The sequence below is a fragment of the Dacryopinax primogenitus genome, assembly GCF_000292625.1.
Source record: "Dacryopinax primogenitus strain DJM-731 SS1 chromosome Unknown DACRYscaffold_12, whole genome shotgun sequence".
Taxonomy (NCBI): Eukaryota; Fungi; Basidiomycota; class Dacrymycetes; order Dacrymycetales; family Dacrymycetaceae; genus Dacryopinax; species Dacryopinax primogenitus.
Window position 1 is genome coordinate 780847 of NW_024467209.1, and position 15060 is coordinate 795906.

At 53.8% G+C, this 15060-nt stretch overlaps 8 protein-coding genes across 8 annotated transcripts; all 8 read right to left on the reverse strand.

The window, feature by feature from the left end:
• Positions 1-23: 23 nt before the first annotated feature.
• DACRYDRAFT_117160 (uncharacterized protein) lies at positions 24-1556 on the reverse strand. Its single transcript, XM_040770331.1, has one exon. The coding sequence runs from the start codon at positions 1550-1552 to the stop codon at positions 71-73; it is 1482 nt and encodes a 493-aa protein (XP_040627633.1). The 5' UTR covers positions 1553-1556; the 3' UTR covers positions 24-70.
• A 156-nt stretch (positions 1557-1712) lies between these two features.
• DACRYDRAFT_23090 (uncharacterized protein) lies at positions 1713-2275 on the reverse strand. Its single transcript, XM_040773093.1, has 2 exons — positions 1964-2275; positions 1713-1909 (listed from the first exon to the last, which is right to left on the reverse strand). The coding sequence occupies exons 1-2, from the start codon at positions 2263-2265 to the stop codon at positions 1870-1872; spliced, it is 342 nt and encodes a 113-aa protein (XP_040627634.1). The 5' UTR covers positions 2266-2275; the 3' UTR covers positions 1713-1869.
• An 82-nt stretch (positions 2276-2357) lies between these two features.
• On the reverse strand, positions 2358-2792 carry DACRYDRAFT_108800 (uncharacterized protein; the record flags this gene model as incomplete). The annotated part of the gene is made up of 3 exons (XM_040768737.1): positions 2358-2483; positions 2556-2702; positions 2760-2792. The coding sequence occupies 3 exons, from the start codon at positions 2790-2792 to the stop codon at positions 2358-2360; spliced, it is 306 nt and encodes a 101-aa protein (XP_040627635.1).
• A 104-nt stretch (positions 2793-2896) lies between these two features.
• Positions 2897-4431, reverse strand: DACRYDRAFT_80937 (uncharacterized protein; the record flags this gene model as incomplete). Its single annotated transcript, XM_040776483.1, has 2 exons — positions 2897-3997; positions 4057-4431. The coding sequence occupies 2 exons, from the start codon at positions 4429-4431 to the stop codon at positions 2957-2959; spliced, it is 1416 nt and encodes a 471-aa protein (XP_040627636.1). The 3' UTR covers positions 2897-2956.
• Positions 4432-4628: 197 nt separating this feature from the next.
• On the reverse strand, positions 4629-5867 carry DACRYDRAFT_23092 (uncharacterized protein). Its single transcript, XM_040773094.1, has 3 exons — positions 5312-5867; positions 5111-5253; positions 4629-5058 (listed from the first exon to the last, which is right to left on the reverse strand). Exons 1-3 carry the CDS (start codon positions 5801-5803, stop codon positions 4983-4985), a joined length of 711 nt encoding a protein of 236 aa, XP_040627637.1. The 5' UTR covers positions 5804-5867; the 3' UTR covers positions 4629-4982.
• A 654-nt stretch (positions 5868-6521) lies between these two features.
• On the reverse strand, positions 6522-7904 carry DACRYDRAFT_95475 (galactose mutarotase-like protein; the record flags this gene model as incomplete). Its single annotated transcript, XM_040777297.1, has 4 exons — positions 7640-7904; positions 6867-7589; positions 6592-6820; positions 6522-6540 (listed from the first exon to the last, which is right to left on the reverse strand). The coding sequence occupies exons 1-4, from the start codon at positions 7881-7883 to the stop codon at positions 6522-6524; spliced, it is 1215 nt and encodes a 404-aa protein (XP_040627638.1). The 5' UTR covers positions 7884-7904.
• Positions 7905-8104: 200 nt separating this feature from the next.
• Positions 8105-9738, reverse strand: DACRYDRAFT_80939 (ISP domain-containing protein; the record flags this gene model as incomplete). The annotated part of the gene is given in 6 exon segments (XM_040776484.1): positions 8105-8283; positions 8336-8429; positions 8479-8804; positions 8852-8876; positions 8889-8928; positions 9015-9738. 6 exon segments carry the CDS (start codon positions 9707-9709, stop codon positions 8105-8107), a joined length of 1359 nt encoding a protein of 452 aa, XP_040627639.1. The 5' UTR covers positions 9710-9738.
• A 1651-nt stretch (positions 9739-11389) lies between these two features.
• DACRYDRAFT_54036 (glycoside hydrolase) lies at positions 11390-12597 on the reverse strand (the record flags this gene model as incomplete). The annotated part of the gene is made up of 3 exons (XM_040775225.1): positions 11390-12096; positions 12148-12259; positions 12316-12597. 3 exons carry the CDS (start codon positions 12595-12597, stop codon positions 11390-11392), a joined length of 1101 nt encoding a protein of 366 aa, XP_040627640.1.
• Between the last annotated feature and the right edge of the window lie 2463 nt (positions 12598-15060).

Below are 15060 nucleotides of genomic sequence, written 5' to 3' on the forward strand. Positions count from 1 at the left end.
ATGTCAAATCCCATCCATTGATAGAGAGAAATGGTATAATACAGTGATATTTGATCATGTTCAACCACTTCTAAATGCCCAACAAAGCCCCCACATCATTCAACATCTTCGCTGCTTTTTCCCTCCTCTTCTCCCTTTTTTCCCTTCCCTCCCGCTCCTTGGCCTCCTTAGCGCTCTCCACCTTCTGACGTTCCGCAATCCCATCACCACCGACATCCAACTCCTGGCCAAGCGGAGGATTCGTCGAGCGAAGGGAGAAGAACTCCGACGTGCGTTGATCGTTCGCTACCCAGCCAGGCGAGCCAGGTCGTTCCCAGAAACGCAGTTTCTCACCCTGCCAAACCTCGCGCAGCTCCATCCTCAGCACACCTACCTCCCTCTCCTCCCCACGGCTGTACAACCCCATGCCCACGTCTTGTGGCCGGACAACCTCAGGCGGGCGGAGGAGCGTGCTCTGCCAGATACGGAAACGGGGTTCGTTCCGCAGGGGATCCCTCCCCTGGTAGAGGAAAGGGGCGATCCGTCCGCCGGAATGTCGCCTGCTTACGCGGGCTGCATGTCCCCGCAAACCGACGAGGAACGTTGTATCTCCATCCTCTCCTCTCCTCCTGCGTCCCACGGCTGGAGAGATAGACGGCTCCGCGGGAAGCTCGCCTAGTACGACGCCTCGCTGAGGCTTTGTGTTGAGGAACACTTGCAGTCGGGATGGGCGGGCATAGGCTAGGCCGGAAACCGGGTGGGGAATGGCGAGGAGGTGGGCTGGAGAGGTGGGAGGAGGGCGGGTTGCGAAGAAATGGTCCATTTCTACAAGGGCGGAGGGGGATTGGGCGAGGGGGTAGAAGTCGTCTGCGGGGTCTTTGTGGTAGTAAGTGTCGAGAGCGATGTGGCTGTTAGTTGGCGGTCTGTGCGTGTTGGGCAGGATGTCGGACTGTCCAGCGGGGTCGGAGAGCTTGGGGTTTTCTCCAGCTTGTAGAGCAAACAGCTGCTCTTTTCTCCTATCAAGCACCCAACGCCTAAACTCCCCCTGCAAGCCGCGTACTTCTCTTAGCCAACGCTCAAATGCTTTCCTTCCCAGCCTATCCCAGTTCTTGTACGGTCTTTCTTCACCCAGGAGGCTCGAGCGTGTACCACCCAGGCTGTTGGGATCGAACGAAGACCTCGAGTGCGTAGAAGCATCCAGCGCTCGAGTAAACTCGCTCTCCTCGTACCACTCATCATTCTGCGCTCTCCCTGTGCTTCCATTTGAGATATCCGGCTCGACGACAGCGTCCAGCTCCTCCATCTGACTAACCCATCTCGCCCTCGTCTCCCCACTCGCCCAGAGCATCCCTCCCCAGTACCCGTCCGCACGCTGCACAGTCACATACTGCGCTCTAAGTGCTCTACGTCCGGTAGGAAAAGGATGTTTAAACCCAAAGTCACCTCTTGCGCGGGAAGCGGTAGGCGCCGTGTAAACTTGGGCGATGGACGGCGTGTGAGATGCGAATTTCGAGCGACGAAAGAGGGCTTCGAATGTTGAAGGATGAGAGGAACGGGTGGCATAGGCGGGCATTCACATCCAGGCCAACGATGAGAAGCAAATCGCTGAAGTATTCAAGTAATAGGGTCGTGCAGCCGGCCCTAAACGCTTGCAGAAAGTATAAAATTCCCTACCTCCTCGAGCCCTTGCTCTTCAACCACGGCGTTCCAATTGCCAGTCAACTGGTGCATCGCACATTATTACAGTTAATCTGGTCCAGACAGAGCGCCAATATCAACTATATAAACGCTCCACAAAAACAATCCTTTGCTGAGCTCTTCCTTAAGGGGTCGAGGGCGAGGAAGCCGGATCACCTGGTGGTTGGCGTACATCTCTCTCTATCCAACACTCTACTCCTCAATTGATATCGTATCCCAAGGTCTCCCCCTAGTGAGTACCACCAACCACTTTGTTCAATGTCATCTCTTTCATACAAACCCTCTGATGTGAACTCTGGTAACCCGCACGCACCCACCTCCCTTGCTCAGCTCGGGAGGCCAAATCTTCCCCAGCCCCCATTCGCGCCCTAGGGGCTTATGGCGGGCTGGTTGGGTGCGGATGAGGCTATGGAAGGCGAGGCTGAGGGTATTTTTCTGCTCCTTTTCTTCTTTGTTCGGATCAGATGCGAGGCTGAGGATGATGCTGACTTTGGTTTGCAGTAGTGAAAGGTTTTGACGTATCGCAGCTGGTGTGGATAGCAGGGAGATGATACCATTTAGATACTCGATATGATAGAAATACATCATGTCAACACTCTTCCAGAGCGCACTATCGTTCGTCTCAGGACCATCCCCGGTTCTGCTCTCGTGCATGCTGTCCTCTCCCCCACCCCACAAAGCTAATACCGATGTGGCTCCTTCATCTTGGCCGGCTTTACATACTCCTCGAACACCTTCTCGACGCTCCCTCCGTGCTCGCGGAGTGCCTTCTCAGCCTGAGCTTTCGTATAGTCCAATTCTGACATCTAGGCGTAATCAGCTTGGATGCTCCGTGTCTGCAGCTCGCAGCACAAAGAAAGGAGCTATGGAGCACTCACGACTAATTCCACATCCTCTTTTACAAGTTTGATATCCGCTCCTGGCTGAACAGGCTTCGGGCGGGCCTTCCACTCAGCGTAGGATTTCTCGACCGCTGTCAGGCCGGCGACGAGTGCTTGTTGACTGTAGAACCCGCCGTCTTGAAACTGTCACCATATGGTTGAGCCGGTGCGGATGAGATATGGGGAATGGTCAGGACGTACAGACATGATCACTTCTGGCTGAGGGCGGGACATTGTGTGCAATACGTAGGACTAGTAGGAGGGTAAGTGAGGAGTTTAGATGCAAGAAGAGTGATCTCAGGGACTACTTGTTGGAAGAAAATTGCGGTAATATAATATTCACAACAGTCAATAATGCAGTTTACTACGTTATTCAACCAAGGTAGTGTGTATACTAACTAAATAGCCCCCCTCACACCCTCCTGCTCAAAAACTCTCATCTGCTCCTCCCATCCCTGTTCCCAAGCCGGCCTTTTGCTCCTCTTCACCACCTCCCATCCCTCCAGCTCCCGTTTCCACCTTTTCTCCTTATCGAACCTCTCCTGCCTTAGCTCCTGCTCCGTCTTGGGCGGGTTCCGTTCCTCCTCTTTGGTAGGCTTGTGCGTGCCATTCGCTAGCTCCCGCGCTGTAGCCAGCTTTTTTGTCAACTCCTTGTAGTACTCCGCCTTACGTTTAGCGACCTCTTCGTCAACTTTGTCAAACTTGCCCGGCCAAAAGCCCTCCGCGTCCTTCCCAAACTCCAAGTCCGTCTCAGGGTCAAAAGGTCGCGTCGCGCCCTTCAACAAGATGAGCGCGCTCTCTGCCCCGCTCTTGGCGTAGTACCGCCTGTTGAAGAAACCCCAGATCTGGCGCGGGATGAGAGAGATGCCGACGAGGTTGCGGAAAGGGAGCAAGAGGAGCGCAGGTTGCGGGGGCAGAGAGGTCTCTGGGGGAAGGACGACCGACGGTGAAGGGGAGAGGCGGGCCAAGGGGCGAAGTTCGAACGAAGGCAGGAGGGGATTGCGGAAGGACTGAAGTTGGGGGGAAACAGGCTGAGGCGTTCCGATAGTTGAATCGCTGTCCGATGAGGTAGAGTCGGCCATATGGGGCTCGTCGAATACCCCATCCCCCTCGAGCGCCTTAGATACAAGCGCGTCTTCCTCATCTTCTCCCCTCTCTCTCCCTCCCCGCCCTAAGCTGGCAGGCTCGCCATAGCCCCGCTTCAGCCCCTCGAGGTACTCTTTAAACGTCGCCCGCCCGACGAGTACCACCCCGCCCTGCAGCTCGCGTTCCTGCCGGGCTTGTGCGGACTGAGAAGGCGTAGGGCCTGCATCTGGTTGCAAAAACCCGGCGCGAATCAGCCGTTTGTGCTGGATCTCTTTTGACACGAGGTTCGTGATAGACCCGTGTCGCTCGCCGACGATCATGTCGTAGTCCACAGCAGCGGCAACGAGGATCGGCTGTTCGCGCAGTGCATTAGCATTGACACACCAAGCACGATATGCAGAATAAAATGCACTTTGACCCATTTTCGGAAATACAACATCCCCTTAGCACTCTCGTCATCTCCCGGCTGCTTGGCTGCCAGCACCTTGATGCACTTGACGGTCGCCTGAGGGTCGAGGGGCAAGTCGGCCATCCACCGCACCTGCTCACACGCCTCCCTTCTGATACGCTTGCACTCCCTCCTGTCATAAATAAATAGGCTGGCGAGGGAGCCGGAGACGCCAAGAAAGATGAGCCAGTTGCGTGATGGGAGACGAAATTTTGGGACGCGTAGGAGGGAGGGCGGAATGCCGCTGTATCGGAGGACTGCGCGGATGCCTGAGGTTTCGGAGACTGCTGCTGTTGGCGCTGAGGAGGATGCGCTGGATGATGGCGTTGGAGAGCTCATTGATGGTATGTGCGACGTCGACGGGCCTGGCGTGGCCATCGTCGAGAGGTGGTATGGATGGTGACCAGAGTCACTGGCAGGGAACAAGAAAAAGTAACTTTGTACACGGAACCAAGTTTATTCGCCGTTCTTTCCGCTAACACTTCCCAAAGCGCACGCTAGTCACATTCACAGACGCAAGTGCTCCAAACAGATCATGCAATCTATTCAGAATGTTTTTGGTAACAACAACAACGTGATTGAAAGCAAAGGGATGTGCTACAAAGGATTTATCCGATCCCGTGAGACCTCCTCCTCCCTCCGATGGACGTTTCAGACACGGGATACACAAGTGGTTTCACAGTGTGACTCGTAGTAGATCTTGGTAGCGATATTGTGGAGAAAATGACAAAGAAGCTTGGACGCGCGGGGTATACAACTGAGTCGCAGCCTGGCCAGACCAGCGGAAAGAGTGGCGCTGGCTGGGGAGGAGCGGAACGGCTGAAGGGACACGAAGAAGCGGTTTACTAAAAGCCCAAAAAGAAACGAGAAGGTCAGCCGAGCGCGAACGTTTAGTTCTCGCAGTACTGCGGGCCGAGACGGGGGCACAGGGTGGAGACGACGGCCTCCATGGTCGGGCGGTCAATGCTAGAACACACCAGTCAGCCCCAATATACTTCAGACGAGGGTTACAACTTACACGTGGTGCCAGATCATGAACTCGTTCTGCTCCTTGTCAGCGAGGAGGTGCTTGGCCATGCGGATCACGTCCTTGTTCTTGACACCGGAGTTGTCAGAGAGCATGAAAACCTTGTCGGGATCCTCGAAGTAGATGGCGATGACCTAGAAAACCAAGTCCGTCAACAACCACCCGTAATGTGCAGGCGTCGAGGATTATCACCTTGGAGAGGTAAGGAGCAGAGAACTGGATGAAGCCCCTCTTGATCCTCTCGAGCATACCGGAGCCAGCACGGCGGTTCTTCCAGAACGTGAGACGGTTGGCCTCGGAGTTGATCTTGTACTCCCAGTCGGTGACGGTAGAGCCGTTGGTGTGGGTGAAGACACCATCGCCCTTGATCAGGCCGGCAATGACGTTGGCGGGGTAGACCTCGCCGGAAAAGTCGGTCTCGAGGATCCACAGATCGCGCTTCTCGCTACGGCGGTTCTGGTTCTGACCTTGACCGTTCTGGCCGCAGTCGGAGCCGCAAGAGTGCTTGCAAGGAGTTCCATCGGGGCAAACGCAAGGGGCAGTAGAGGGGGTAGGATGGCGCGCAATAAGGTCGGCAAACCTCTCGTGGGCAGCGACGTCGCGCGCGGAAGCCTGCTTCAGGCTGTGGGCCTCAGCGAAGAGGAGGGCAGAGACGAGGGTGGAAAGAACGAAAGTGGCCTTCATTGTGCTGAAGTGCGTGAGGGTAGGAATAATCTAGTTGGGAAGGGGGACGAAGAGCGTCTAAACACCGAAAGGATGGTGAACGAAGAGGAAAAAGGAGGGATGGGGGATGAAAATACAGAACGCTGTGATTCAAAAGGCGCCAGCGGTTTTGCTGTTCCCCCCGGGGTCCATATCTTGTTGTCTTGCTTTCTGCAACAACGCGCCCTCCAGAGGACGTGCCAATGTTCGGAAATGTGCATAGAATTTTCGAACAGAAGCAGCTGTCAGGGCCCTGAGAATAATCGCGGGAGCGGATAGGGTAGCATACCAGTCCGTTTCACGACCAGCAAAGGTCGTCAAGGGGAACGGCGCTTGGGACTTGGTGTCAAGGTTGCCTCTGATAGGGGTATTCCGCTCCTCTCGGCGCTTGGCAAAAGGCAATCAGGTGAAAATTGACTCGGGAAAGGCGCGCAAAGGGGAGCACGAGTCACCGATCTATGTGGATTAGCTTCCTTCGTTTCCTGCCGTCCATGTGGAGTTGCCATATTCCTTCTCTTCCCACAGTTCATCGCACAGTCTCGGCAGGTAACTTCCGTCGATGTAATATCCTCTCAGCATACCGGGCATGTTGGGCGTGTGCGTTTCAGAATCCATCGTATGTGATCGGAAGATGGTCGATTGTTCAATGTGAAGCACTGATATCCACAACGTACATGTGCAATACATCTATGTTGAACACTCACGGCCTCGGCTGATAACTGTAACACAGTGGATCAGAAACAATGACAGGCCACTGATGAACAACGTACCAAAACACAACATTGACATAATTGTTGTACATCTCACCCGAAGATAATATTGTGTCTGCGCCCTCTTCCTTACCAAACTCGCTGAACAACGCGTTGACTGGCTCGTGGAACTCGAGGAATACACCAGGACGGCCAGTGTACCCAGATCCGTCCGCTTTCCCTCCATGTATGGCCTTCTTCGTCCCCTGTCCTTGCAAACCTTCTCCGCCGTAGAGCTGCACACCCGGCTCTGACCGAAAATCAGGATACGAGTACTTGTGATGACCGTTACCTACGATTCGTAATGAACTCTGCCCGTACGCCGGATGCCTCCTCATAAAGCTCGATCGGCACATACGCTTTCTCACGCTTCTCGTCCAACGCCTCTTGGAGGAGGTTCCCGTTCTCCCACTGTGATAATGGGACGTGCACCGGCTGCTGTTCAGCTCGAGGCCGGTCGAAGACAAGGAAACCATCCAATCGGGGCAGCGGTTTTTCACCAATGAGTTTGCCCGACTTCCAGTCCCATTCGGTGTCCAGCTCATTCTGCGAGTATTCGCCGGTCGGCATCAGGTCGGGCCCGAGTTCGAGCCGCTTGGACGAATCAGCCCTCAGCCAATGTTGGTTCGCGTCCGGCTCCGTCTTGGGATCCAAGGATGCGCTGAAGTTGAATCCCCAATGGTGGGTTAAGTTGATTGGCGTGATGGTAGCACCACCAGGAAGGAGGCGAGCGCGGTAGACGATTGCGAGACTGCCCAGCTCGATGTCCCCGGTCTTGCGGATCTTCTCCTCCGGCACGGGGAGAACAGCAAAAGCTACTTCAGTGTACAGTGTCCCGGGAAATCCTGCGTCTCCATCTTCGCTGATCAGACTGAAGATAGCGACGCTCTCGTCGTCGAGCTTCCCGAGTAGGACTTTCTCAGCGCTGGAGAAGTTCTTTGCTTTGTTCGTCGCCACGCGCGTCCAGTTCTTGCGGTCGAAACCCTCTGGACCGCTGTGCAGGGACACGTGAGGCAATCCTGTTCCCTCCTTAGCACATGTCTTTTCATGCGAAAGAAAACCAGCGCACGTGAGTTGGCAATGGGCGTCACGGTCGCAGTCACGCCGCCCTTTTCAATCTCGTATTTTCCAACAGGGAGCCTATTTGTATACCTCCCAACAACAGAGTTCATCATCCGCCGATCACTAACAAGTTCGCGAGCAGAGAATGGAGCGATAATGACATCGTTCGATCGCCCATCCGCGTTGAGGAGGATCTTGGTGATGTGCAAACCATATGGCAATACTTCAAGCGCGATGGCTGGTACTGCCATGCCCGACGTAAGCACCGTCACAGGAGTAATTGAGAGTGTGTTTGGCATTGTTTGAGCCAGTATCAAGTGAAGTTTCCACAGAGCTAAGGTAGTACCAAGGATAATATCTACATTGACATGATCGGTGAGAGTCCAATCCGGGTTGGGCCTCCACAACTTGCAACGAATCGCCACTCCTGACGGATTACGTAATGGGGTCTGCCCTGAACAAACTGCCCCATTTAGACCTTGTTACCTAATCTCCATTCCCGATGCTCCAAACGTGCGCACAGCCTATCCTCGGGGCGATCCATAACACCCGTGCTCTGGTCAACCCGGTTTGAAGGATTGATTTCATGTCCAACACTCTCCTCAAGAGCCGCATGTTGCAGCACCAGTTCTCTTGTTCGAGCTTGATATGCTGCATAACAGCATGAGATAGGCTGAGCAGCTAAACACGGATTGGTATTTACCAAGAACACCGCTTTCGTGGGTCGGATGGAGCACGCCCTTGGAGTATACTCCTGCATCGACGTTCTTCTGCACTTTCTCGCAGAGGTCGCAATCCTGGTGGAAACCTCAGGGAAGAAGACCTTGTCTTTTTGGCTGATTTTACCTCTTTAAATACTTGGTAGAAGCTCTTCACAAAGTCTTCCTTCTCTTGCTCGCTCAGGCTCTTGTCAACCCAGTATTCCATCGATACACGGCACGTTCGTGCGTCTATGGGCGATGTGAAAGAAGTCTGCCACCCAGTCTCGAAGCAATTGATGGCACTGCTTGGATACAAGTATAGGAAAAGCGCGTTACTGTTTCCGTATGCATCTTTGGCGTTGGAGGAGGGTATAGCGACATGCTGCGTATAAGTAGGATGGTTCATCAGTGAGTAATTGTTAATGTCGAAACTCTTTGCCAGGCTGGGATGAGCGACTTGACAGTGGTAGCCTAACAGTATTTCAATTGCGTCACTGGAATGCAAGGGTCATTCTCACATTCTTGGAAGCCATCGATTCTTGTCTATCGCCAAACTGTGAGTGAAAGTGGGCTCCGCAGCGGATAAAGCACTAGCCTTCCAGCCAAATGGACCCGTGTGAGTCAAAGTCTTTCGTCTGCTTCAGCATCAATTAAACTCTACCAAGTCACTGCTGCTCTCACAGCTTAAATCGGGCAAAATCGACGTCATCCAGCAGTTCTTCCAGGCCCGGAAAGAATTGTTGGAAGGACATGCTTGGTACCTCTGAGGCTTCTAAGTTGACGAATATACAGCCACCCCGTGTGATATGCACATGGACGGACCAGAGACTTTGATCGCTCTTGTTGAAATTAGGTACGTCCTTGAACTGTGGTGCCCTGATGAGTCCGCCTTCCAGGTTCCAAGTCCAGGCATGATAGCCACAGCTGATCACGCTGGAACATCCTGCCGGCTGTGTCCGCAAAGGATACGCCCGATGCCGGCAAACGTTATGAAATCCGCGGATCTCTCCATCGTGGCCCATGACTAGGAAGATCGATTGTCCTGCCAGATCGAACACTCGGTAGTCCCCCGGTTTGGTAAACGCCGCCGTATGGGTGGTCATGAACCACGAGTTGGAATAGATTGCTCGTTTCTCTAATTCGCAGAGCTTGTCGCTTCGATACCAGGATGCCGGGAGAGTCGTGCTGTTCGAGTTATTCCGCGAAGTCGCCTGCTCAATCTGTGGGGAAAGCTGACTTTCCGAGGTCCGAGCAACCGCCGTCGAAACGGTGGCAAGATGTCGCCGCCATCCCAATTGGGTCGAGGGGCGCCAAATGTCGCCGCAATATCGATTCCTCAGTAAGTTGCGAGAAAGGAGAGTGAAACGGAGTGCCATCGACTAGACAATGGAGAGAACAGGTTCGGCGATCTTCACGACGGTCCATGGCCTTTAATATATGTACCCGGGGTAATGAGATCATTGTAGTCATGCCCTTGCCAACCTTGCACGATAGGGGTTGATATTGATACGATCATGTAGATAGATAGCGATAGATACAACAGCACATGGGCTGAACGGTCTTCCGTCTCCACTCAATGTCCATGCGGCCAGGAGGCCGTCCGCGCCGCCGAATTTAGCCTTGCGCGTTGTTTAGACTGCGGGCAGTAAGGGACAGGTACTACTTCGAGACGCCATTTAAGCCAGTCTATCCTTGTTTGCCATATATAAGGGGTGTCGGGATAACCAGCTCACCAATGTACCAGTTTCCTGGCACTATTAGTCGCTCGGGGAGGTTGCATGTGGATTTTTCCGCTCACATCAATGCTAATTCCATTAACCTGGAGCTATTTCCTAACGTAAGCCCGGCCTGCGCCCACCCCGCGTAGTAGCCGGCATTACAGCCGAGGAGAAGTCCCAAATATCAGAGATGGCGGACCGAGCTAATCTTGTCCGGGTTGGCCTTCCGAAACGCGTTAAAGGCAAGAGGCAGGTTGTTTGCTTCATGATTTGGCGCTTGGCATAACACAAGTTCAGCAGAACGTGGCTGTGAAAGCAATAATGCGGCTGGAGAAAAAAACTAAGATCTTCACCGAGGCAAACCTTATTAGCTTGCAAATGGATAAGGGAGCCTCCAAACGGCACATGATGCTCGTGAGACTCAGGTTCGTGCCAGCAAGCGCTCCCGCAGCTGGGAAGAGGAGTTTTTTTTACCAATGATATCGAAGCTAGGCAGAAAGGAATTGCCTATCCGAAGCTGAGGCGTGCTGATCCGCCGGAGATGTTGAGCGGGCAACAGAAGGAGACCAAAGGGAAGAATCGAGGTTGGAGCATCTGTCTGAAGGACAACGAACGGGAAGCTTTGCTCCAGCTTCTGTCCGAGTAGATGTCAAAATGGGAACCACACTTAGTCCCAACAGGAACTCAGGTATCAATTTACCGGAACCGCTCCCCCTTCCTGCTTCACGCTTACACATCACCTAGGTTAGGTTGAACCTCCTGCAACTGTGTACGAGGTGGTCAGATGTTCTCCCGATCTGAAGACACGGGAGAGCGGGGTAAGACTCAGGCCGTCATCGCACGTATTCCGTTCCTGAAGCTCACACATGAAGTATACCAATAAACGCAAGTCGTTTCCAGCAGGCACCGGCCCAAACCTAGCAAACCCCAGGATATACATACAAGCTAACAGTGACAACCAGTGACAAAGATAGTAGAGACCAGCAAAAAGGAAGAGGGAAGATGGACCGGGGAATACCACCTGCTCCTGTACGCAGTACAGAGACCCGGGGTATTCGATATCCGGGTAGGTGATCCACGAGTCGAGAGTCGGAAGCCGAGAGTCGAGAGCCGAGTTGAGTTGAGATAGATCGAGTGTACCGTGAGATATGTGCATGTTTGGACGTGACGCTGTGTCAAGAGCCGATCGGGTGCGGGCAACCAGGCCCTCGCATGCCGATGAGAAACCGAAAAAAAACCGTGCCTGCAGCCAGGAGGATGACAGAAGATGAGAGCAGATGGAGGACGCCAACGAGGAGGGGAGGGATAGAGGGAGGAAGATGTCAAGCGGTTGGTTACTCAACAGCTCTGCCCGGGTTTCCAAACCCCCCATTGGCCACTCTGGTCCGGCACGTCACCCTGCGTCCACCACTTGGCAGTATACGTCATCCCGTTGTACGACACGCTGTCGTTGACGAGGTAGATGCTGCTCGCGTCCCAGGCGGGGACGTTGTTGCATGAGGAAGGGGTGGAACCGACGTTCGTTGTTCCGCCAGCACCGGAAGTATGGGAGTGCTTGGAGGTGCTCGTTGGGGTCGAAGAGCTAGAGCTGGAGCCTGAACCGCCGTTCCCGCCTCCATTCCCGCCCGACCCTGAGCCCACAGGCCAGCTCTGCGCCCTTACACTGGTGATCCAAGCACTATCCGCGCTCGGGAACTCCCATACCATCACACCCCCCTGCCAGCCCTTTGCCTGCGCCTGCTGAACGCACCCGGCGAGGGTATTGGTGTCTATATATCCTCCATTAGTCGCGTCCGTCGGCTTGCCCACTTTGCCTATGAGCAGCTTGTTCTGATCTACCCCCGCGGCGGCGATCTGGAACAACGCTGTGCCCGGCCATGCAGAGCTCGACTGGTCCAGCAGCCCGCTGCAGGTCGTGTACTCGGACGAACCCTGGTTGTAGAACTGGACGTTGTACCAGTCAATGAGGGAGCCGACCTTCTTGTCCACTTGGGCATAGGCGCCGGACTTGTACCGCGGGGCGCCGATGAACCATGGGGCGACCGCTAGTGGGGGTTAGTGGATGGTGGTGATAGTAGTATGGGGAAGGGACGTACGAGCATGGGTGAGGATGTACTGGCCTTGAGGCAGCTTCTGCCTCAGCGTTTGGGTAAACGTCGTAAGCCAGTTCTCTGCACTGCCGTCCATTGCGTTCATCGCTGCAAAGTCCTGCGTTGCGTAGCTGGTCAGCCTTTCCCTGCCTAGCGCAGTGCAACAGAACGCACCTCATAGTCAATGTCGATCCCGTCTAGGTCGTTGTCCAGCACGAATTGGGCCATCGTATTCGCCAGCTGGGTCGGATCGTCCCCTGCGGTAGTGGGTGACTCGGTCGAGCCGAAAGCGCTGACCATGACGCTGATTCCGGCATCATTGTACTGCTGCTTGAGGGACTGACGCTGGGAGGAGGAGAGGGATGCCCACTGCTGGGCCATGTCGAGCGGACCGGAAGCGACGAGGAAGGAGAGGATGAGGACGGTGTAGCCTGAGAGGGTGGAGGGCGAGGGCATGGGAGAGACCCAGGCGTCGGAGTAGGCGACAAAGTGCGGGCCTGAGGGGACACCGCGTCCTGCCAGAGGGGCGTGGTCGCTGCGTGGGACGAGGGTACAGTCGGCGTTTGAGGCTGCACGTTTGGCGAGCAGCTGATGACGCTTTGCGGGGAGATGATGGTGGGCGATTGGGGTGGGCGCTGAGAGGCCGCTGAGGGCGAGAGAGAGCACGGTAAGAAGGGTTGTGAAATGCATTTCGAATGCTTAGCTGTGCTTGGTCGGTCAATCGATGACAGACGGTGAGGGGGGGCCTTTGGGATGAGCGACTTGCAGAAAGAGTCGTGTCGAGGTAGAATGAGCGTATTTAAGTGAACGTGTGAAAATGAAGGTGTATTCCGAGTGCCGTTCAACGAAGATTGTCGACGATGATCCCTCGAATCTGGGGACAAGAACGGTCAAGTGCTAGTGTGCAGGCGGAGAGATGGTGCTACGGTGGTGTGAGGTGCGAAGGTCGACTATTGTCTTCGTGTGGATGGTAAAGAGGGAAATGTCGAGGAATTGGGGGGTTGTAAACGATAGGAAAGGGTGGAATGAATGACTGCGTCCCAATAGACAGGGCAGGGCGTGGAAGGTTGAGGAGAGGATGAGGACAAGGTGAGGAAGAGGTGAGGGAAAGGGGTGAAGAAGAGGAGGAGGAGAAGAGAAAGTAGGGCGGGCTAATTAAGTCAAACGCTGTATTGCCACATGGCCCGTACTGGTCTACTGATCTATTCGTAACACTCTTCCCCGCCATTAAACACGTGTAACAGCACAGCGACTATTTACTCAATAGCCGGTCACAACGGAGGAGGGGAGGAGTAGAACATTCCAAGTGCATCCACTTCTTCCAGCTCCATCAACAAAATAAAAGCTTGTCTAGTGTCCTCTTCTCTTGACAACCAAGACGCCAAGTTCTATAGGAGTGAGGAATGTTAGCGGGGTGGCACCGCCCAATCAAAAGCTGTAAAAGCCAATGACCATCAGCTTATCCGCCATCTTTCCATCATCCATTAGATATCACGTTACACCCTCATCTCTCCTAAACATTCGATATCTTCCCACCCTCGAATCTTTCCTCACAGCACGATCCTGCATCTTTTCAACACTACTTTCACACCGAAAAGCCCTCATAGCACTTCCAACCGAGCTATTTTCGTCTGCTCCTTGCACGTGGTTTCCGCATAGCCGAACAGATCCGTCTTTCCCGGCGTTAGCGTTTTCAACCCTGCCCCAACTCCTCATTCAAACCACACCCTCACCAAGGGCACATAGGTCGCTTCGTTCCTTTGCATCGGCTTCCGTCCCCCTTTGCGATTGAAGCCGCTTTCGACAAGTATTATGAGGATTTCAATCGCACATGAGCCATTCCCTCCAGGGGCAATACGTTCGGGGGAGATGAGTATGAATTGGTCGCGGCGGTCATGAATAAGCTCCCTCACTACTCATATATAGTGTGCCTCACAGCTATCGTCATCGCTACTTGACACTGTTTCATTTGTATGCAGATACGTTCTCGTCAACTCGAGCTGGTCTCGCCTTCCCTCGGCTTTCGCTTCCCCATTCTTCATCATTACTCATAAGTACCAGTGCTGGACACACTCTCATATGTTCGTCATCAAGACATTAATATTGTTTACATTTTTATTGGTCGCTCTCCTATCGTCGGCATATCCTATTCCATCCCTGGATGCTTGGGAAAACCAACTGGACGCAGGGGAAAGTGTCGCACTGTGTTTCTAATCTAGGCAACGCTGCGCAGACGCAGGACAACAGCAACCGCCCACTGGTAATCCCACCCCTTTGTCAAAGGTGAAGGACCACTTCAAGAGCTTTACAAGAGCGACCAGTCGCTTGGGCGTGCTCTTTCTAAACGTAGAGGATGGACACTGATTATTCTCACGAACTGATAGTGTACGGAAAATCGTGCCATGGAATCGGGCACCGGCACAACAAGAGGCACCACCGTCACAACAAGAGATTGATCTCCATCGTAAGATCGCCTCCGCGCATTTCGACGAAAATAACTATATTGAATCGGCGGAGTGGTACAAGGACGAAGCGGAATTACACAAGAAAAAGATGAAATATTTTCATGAACGAGGAGAAAGATTGGCAGCCAAAAGGGGGCAAGAGCGCCAAGAAGACGCGATTGTCTGGCACAAGCACGCCACTAAAACAGCTGGTGCTAAGGGACAGGAGGTATTGTGGCCTGAATCCGACAAAACCAAAGAGCTAAAGGCCCAATTGAGGGCACTGAAGGAGAAGCCGGAAACAAGTTCAAATGTGTCGGGGTGAAAGGGCTTACGATGCCCTTTCGCTCCCAGTATATACACTGAACCAATATTAATGTATTACTATCTAGTAGTAACACATACGTGTTTATCACCCTAAGAGTCGGTGTTACCATACATGGGAAGTATGGGGATATCTCTTAACCCCCCCCCC